At 39.6% G+C, this 6,470-nt stretch overlaps 1 protein-coding gene across 2 annotated transcripts in view; it reads left to right on the top strand.

Annotated features, from left to right (window-relative positions):
* LOC129687472 (olfactory receptor 145-like) overlaps positions 1-6,049 on the top strand; it is a 9,841-nt gene extending 3,792 nt beyond the window's left edge. Inside the window, exons 1-2 of one of the 2 annotated variants that reach the window (XM_055621876.1) lie at positions 3,030-3,042; positions 5,109-6,049. In XM_055621876.1, the coding sequence (XP_055477851.1) occupies positions 3,030-3,042; positions 5,109-6,049 (954 nt within the window). Of the gene's footprint in view, positions 1-3,029; positions 3,043-5,106 lie in introns of those variants that run through there. The other variant, XM_055621875.1, reaches the window with a different exon arrangement.
* The last annotated feature ends 421 nt before the right edge of the window (positions 6,050-6,470 follow it).

Raw genomic sequence — 6,470 nt, 5'->3', positions numbered from 1 at the left:
AAGAAAGAAAGAAAGAAAGAAAGAAAGAAAGAAAGAAAGAAAGAAAGAAAGAAAGAAAGAAAAACCTGGTTTCATTTTTTGTTACCTGGTTGTTACCTAGTAGTGGTTTGTTTCCTACACCTGGTTAAAGTTTTGTTACCTGATTGTTACTGTTTTTGTAACAGACTTTAGGCGCAGACTTGGTTACTCTTTTTTTTGAATAAAAAAACCTGCTTTAGGAGCAGACTGTCTGGTTCCTGAGACCAGATTATGGCCCTGGCTGGTCAGTTCCTGTTTAGCGATTCATTGAGTCTAGTGTGTGAGTGGTCAGTGAGCACCTATTCTTGAACCTGTAGCACATCCAACAGAGGGCTAATGTTCAAAATAGATAAAGAACTCAAGAAGTTAAACACCAACAAACCAAGTAACCCAATTAAAAAATGGGGTTCAGAGCTAAACAGAGAATTCTCAACAGAGGAATATCAAATGGCAGGGAAAGACTTAAAGGAATGTTCAACGTCCTTAGACATCAGAGAAATGCAAATCAAAAGAACTCTGAGATTCTATCTTACACCTATCAGAACAGCTAAGATGGGAGGGGATGAGAGAGGGGGCTACAGCTGGAACACAAAGTGAATAAACTGTAATTAATAAAAACAAAATTTTTTAAAGTTATGACCTCACATGCTAATGTGGAAAAAGGGGAACATTCCTCCAATGCTGGTAGGAGTGAAAACTTGTATAACCACAAACCCTGAGATTTCACCCTACACCCATCAGAATGGCCAAGATAAAAAACTCAAGTGACAACACATGCTGGAGAGGTTGTGGAGAAAGGGGAACCCTTCTCCACTGCTGGTGGGAATATAAACTTGTACAACCACTCTGGAAATCAGTCTGGCGCTTTCTCAGACAACTAGGAATAGCGCTTCCTCAAGATTCAATCATACCACTCCTAGGCATATACCCAAAAGAGGTTCAAGTACACAAAAAGGACATTTGCTCAACCATGTTTGTAGCAGCTTTATTTGTAATAGCCAGAAGCTGGAAACAGCCCAGATGCCCCTCAACTGAAGAATGGATACAGAAACTGTGGTACATCTATACAATGGAATATTACTCAGCAATGAAAAATAAGGAAATCATGAAATTTGCAGGTAAATGGTGGGACCTGGAAAGGATCATCCTGAGTGAGTTGTCCCAGAAGCAAAAAGACACACATGGTATATACTCACTCATATAGACATACAACATAGAATAAACCCACTAAAATCTGTACATCTAAACAAACTAAGCAAAAGAGAGGACCCTAACTAAAAATCCTCAATCCCCATCCTGAAAGGCAAAGAGGATGGACATCAGAAGAAAAAGAAAACAGGAAACAACCTAGGAACCTGCTACAGAGGGCCTCTGAAAGCCAGAAGAAGAAAACAGGAAACAACCTCAGAACCTGCCAGAGGGCCCCTGAGAGCCTCTGCAGTGCAGACTGTCAATGCAGATGCTGAGCCTGATGGCCAACTGATGGGCAGAGTGAATGGAATTTTATGTAAGAAGTGGGAAATAGTAAGAGCTGGAGAGGACAGGAACTCCACAAGGAGAGCAACAGAACAAGAAAATTTGAACACAGGGAACTTCCCAAAGACTCATACTCCAACCAAGGACTATCCGTGGAGATAACCTAGAACCCTGACAATGCAGCCACTTCTGATGAGAACTGATAGACTAAGATCAGAAAGAAGGAGAGGAGGACCTCCCCTATCAGTGGACTTGGGGAGGGGCATGCATGCAAAAAGGGAGGGAGGGTGGGACTGGGAGGGGAGGAGGGAGGGGCTTATGGGGGGATACAAAATGAATAAAGTGTAATTGATAAAAGTTAAAAAATTAATATATATACATTAAAAAACAAATGAAATAATTTATTCACTTTCCATGCCAATTGTAGCTCCCTCCCTTGTCTCTTTCCAGTCCCTCCCTCTTTTACCCTTCCTCCTCCCCTAGTCATCAGAAAAAGGTAGCCATCCCCCCCCCAACTATCTGGCCAGAGGTGATCAAGTCTCATCAGGACTGCTTGCATCCTCTTCCACTGTGGCCTTGCCAGGCCCACCCACTATGGGGAAGTGATCAAAGAGCAGATTTGTCTTCCTCTGTGGTCTGGCGAGGAGGCAGTGCTCAGAGAGCAGGTCAGTAAGTTCATGCCAGAGACAGCCCCTGCTCCCCTTACTGGGAAACCCCTTGGAGGGTGAGTTGCCATGGGTTACATCTGAGCAGAGGTTTTAGGTACTCTCCATGCATTGTCCTTGGTATCATTCTCTGCAGGGCCCCCTGGGCCCAGTTTTTTGGTGTTTTGTTTTGTTTTGTTTTGTTTTGTTTGACTCTGTTGGTCTCCTCGTGGAGCTCCTGTCCCCTCTAGGTCTTTCTATCCCCCTTCTTTCATAAGATTCCCTGCACTCTACCCAAAGTTTAGCTATGAATGTCAGCCTCTGCTTGGATACCTGGAACAGTAAAGACTTTCAGAGGCCCTCTGTGGCAGGTTCCTGTCCTGTTCCCTGTCTTCTCCCTCTCCCGATGTCTATCCTGTTTGCCCTTCTGAATGAGGATTGAGCGTCTTCCTGAGGATCCTCCTTCCTGTTTAGCTTCTTTAGGAGTATAGATTTTAGTATGTTTATCTTATATTATATGTCTAATAACCACTTATAAGTGGGCATATACTATGTGTGTCTTTCTGCCACAGAGGAAGATAATGAGGCCAGTTCTGATGAGACCTGATAAGGTAGTGTCAGATAAAAGGGGAGGAGGACCTCCCCTGTCAGTGGACTAGGGGAGGGTCATTGGGAGAGAAGAGGAAGGGAGGGTGGTATTGGGATGGGCTAAGGGAGGGGGCCACAGCTTGGATACAAAGTGAATAAATTATAATAAATAATAAATAAACAACAACAACAAAAAGAAAGTGTGCCTTTGCTGAAGGAATGTGTTAATGGAGGTGGACTTTGAGGTTTCAAAAGCTCACACCTGGCCCAGTTTCTGTCTTTGCTTGCAAGCCGTGAATCAGGATGCAAGTTCTCAGCTACTACTCCAGCACTGTGCCTGCCTTTTGCCATTTACCTTGCCATGATGGTCATGGACTCACCCTCTCTTACTATATTCAGGCCCTCACTTAAATGCGTTCTTTCATTAAAAAACAAAAAAGGAGGGCGAGAGAGTCCATGTCAGAGACAGCCCCGGTTCCCCTTACTAGGGAACCTACATGGAGAAAGAGCTACCTAAGGGTTATATCTGAGCAGGGGGTCTAGGTCCTCTCCATGCATGGTACTTGGTTGATTCATCAATCTCAGTAGGGCACCCTGGAGTAAAGTGAATAAATTATCCAAAAGAACAAAAGAAAAAAAAGAAAAGAAAAACTGATGGGATACACGAAACAAATACATTGAAGAAGAAGAAGAAGAAGAAGAAGAAGAAGAAAATAAGTGAAATTAAAAAAAAAAAAAAACAGCATTTCCAACAGGCTGGTGGAAATGCTTCCCAGCACTTGGGAGGCAGAGGCAGGCAGATCTCTGTAAGTCGGAGGCCAGCCTGGTCTGCAATTGAGTTCCAGGACAGCCAAGGCTACACAGAAAAACCCTGTCTCAAAAACCAAAGCAAAACAAACCAAACCAAAACAACTCATACAAACAAACAAAAAACCCCACACAATATATAAAAAGTAATTTGTGAAATCTCAGGAGAGATGATATATAAAATTTTTTCTACAATTTTGAAAGCAATAAATAAAGTCTAGGTGAAGTTTGAATGGAATGAGCTGGAATATTAATGTTAAAGATTAACAAACTTGACAAACAGTAAATAAAACAAAAGATTTCCCTTAAGAGACAAGGTCAGTGGGAGATGGGAGTTCAGTATTGGCATAGGGCAGGTGATATATCAATCCCCAAAGAGAAGGTCATACTTCAGTGCCTAAGATCATAAAGATATATTGTGGTTTAGCATGCAAAAGAAACCACCTCATTTCCTATTTATAACTGGCACCTGTACTCTAGGAAGAACTGAGGATGATTTTACTGTGGGTTTACAGGCAAGTGCAGTATGCGTAAAGATTTTCTGGTATCTTATCCAGTAGCAAGAGTGATCATAAGAAAACCTGTTTTATTTTTTTCATCTAGTGCATCAAAAGATTAAGAATTCATATTATACTTTATGAGCAGCATTTCCAAAAGAGTTCCAAGAAATGTGAGAGATTCATTTTGTGCTTCAAATTATTGGAATCCAAGAAACACCAAGTCTTGTAGCTTGATATTGTCCTTTGGAATAACAAGAGCAGGTAATAAAAAGAGACCTCATGATTTTTCTCTCCTAAGTATGATAAAGTATATAAAAAAATTCCTTTCATATTTTTGAGATTACTATATATAAGTAAATTTCTCTTTCCTTTTCTTCTCATAATAACCCCCTAAGTTTTCCTTTAAGTTCATGACCTCTTTCTTATTCATTTTTTATTATATTAATACAGGTTAATATATTGTTTTATTACAATCGTTAATTTAAAAAGGTGGAACATGTATGGAGGTACATGCATGTACACATATAGTAATACATCAGTACAACCTTCTCATTTTATATGTCATTTGCATGTTATGTATTTTTTGAAGTCTATTCTAATGTCTAACTTTTATGCAAGACTTTTATTGAGACATCCCTGCAGTCTGAAGCAAATCATAGAAGATTTACAATTTGCTTTGAGCAATATATTCATGTAAGATGCCCAAAGTGAAGTTAATTTGCATATGCCTCTCCCCACAAAGACTTGCTTTCATGTGTGTGGGGCTGAATATAAAGTAAGAAGACAATTTTAAGATGTAATCTGTTCAGACTAAAGTATACATCAAAGCATTATTACATATTATTAATATGCTCAACACTGGGTCTCCAAAACTGAATCATATTTTACAATTGAACCATTTACTCTTTGGGTAGCATCTCTTGCCTTTGTCTCCCATAGAGTCTGGCAAGCAGGTTTGTGATTTTTAGGCATTCCTAGCACATGTGTCATATGTAGGGGAGAACATATAGTTGTAAATTCTCTGTGGAACTTTACTTTCTCTGTTTCTTTTCTATCTTCACAGATTCTCTAAGAGAAAGAATGGCTCTGTCAAATGACTCTTCGGTAACAGAATTCATTCTCTTGGGTTTAACAGACAATCCTGACCTCCAAATACCCCTGTTCTTAGTTTTTCTAGTAATGTATATGATAACTGCCTTGGGGAACTTGACGTTGCTCTTTCTGATTGTGCTGAACTCTCATCTTCACAGCCCCATGTACTTTTTCCTCTTTAGCTTGTCTTTCATAGACCTCTGTTATTCTTCTGTTGTTACCCCCAAGTTGCTAATGAACTTCTTACTAGAGAAGAATATTATTGGCTTTGCAGGATGTATGACTCAACTCTACTTCTTCTGTTTTTTTGTCATCTCTGAATGCTATGTCCTGACAGCAATGGCCTATGATCGCTATGTGGCTATCTGCAATCCACTCATGTATAATGTTGTCATGTCCCCCAAGGTCTGTTTCTACCTCATGCTTGGTTCATATTTTATGGGGTTTTCTGGTGCCATGATCCACACAGGATGCATCCTGAACCTGACCTTCTGTGATGGGAACACCATCAACCACTACTTCTGTGATCTTCTGCCTTTGATGCAGCTCTCCTGCACCAGCACCTACATCAATGAGATAGAGATTTTCATTGTAGGGGGAAAAGATATCACTGTGCCTAGCATAGTCATCTTTATCTCTTATGGCTTCATCCTCTCTAATATTCTCCAAATAAAGTCCACTGCAGGCAGGTCCAAAGCCTTCAGTACCTGCAGTTCCCACATAATTGCTGTTTCCCTGTTCTTTGGATCATGTGCATTTATGTATCTAAAACCCTCCTCAGTTGGATCTTTGAATGAGGGGAAAGTATCCTCTGTCTTCTATACCATTGTGGTCCCCATGATGAACCCTTTAATCTACAGCCTGAGAAATAAAGATGTCAAAGTTGCCCTGAGAAAAACTTTAAGCAGGAGAAAGTCTTGGTGAGAAACATACTTTATGACAAATCTAATATTCTCTAGGTGTGATGCTTAGTTCATTATTTTAGTTTCTCCTCATAATAAGGTAACATATTTTTCTTTCCATATCTGAGGAATATGTTTTCTTTGTTTCTATACAATTATTACACATATTTTCAGTATTAAAACATTTTAGGACTAGTAATTAGTAATTAAATTACTAACTAAAGGCCTTTTTCATTGTTACTCTGGGGTTTGCTCTGAAAAATAAAAACTGATCTGCCAGTTAATCAATAGTTAGCCTACATGGTATTGGACAATGCTGCTCAATTTTTATGTCTGTTTTAAATGACTATTTACTGCTTCAGTTCTTTCTACATTTGCTAACTACAACCCAATACCTTCTTTTATCACATTAGTCATATTTATATTGATAAATATACATATAT

Source organism: Psammomys obesus, unplaced genomic scaffold, assembly GCF_907164565.1.
Source record: "Psammomys obesus unplaced genomic scaffold, mPsaObe1.curated_primary_1811, whole genome shotgun sequence".
In the NCBI taxonomy this organism is placed as follows: domain Eukaryota; kingdom Metazoa; phylum Chordata; class Mammalia; order Rodentia; family Muridae; genus Psammomys; species Psammomys obesus.
Note: the sequence above shows the minus strand (reverse complement) of the source record. Positions and strands in the feature narration are given on the sequence as shown.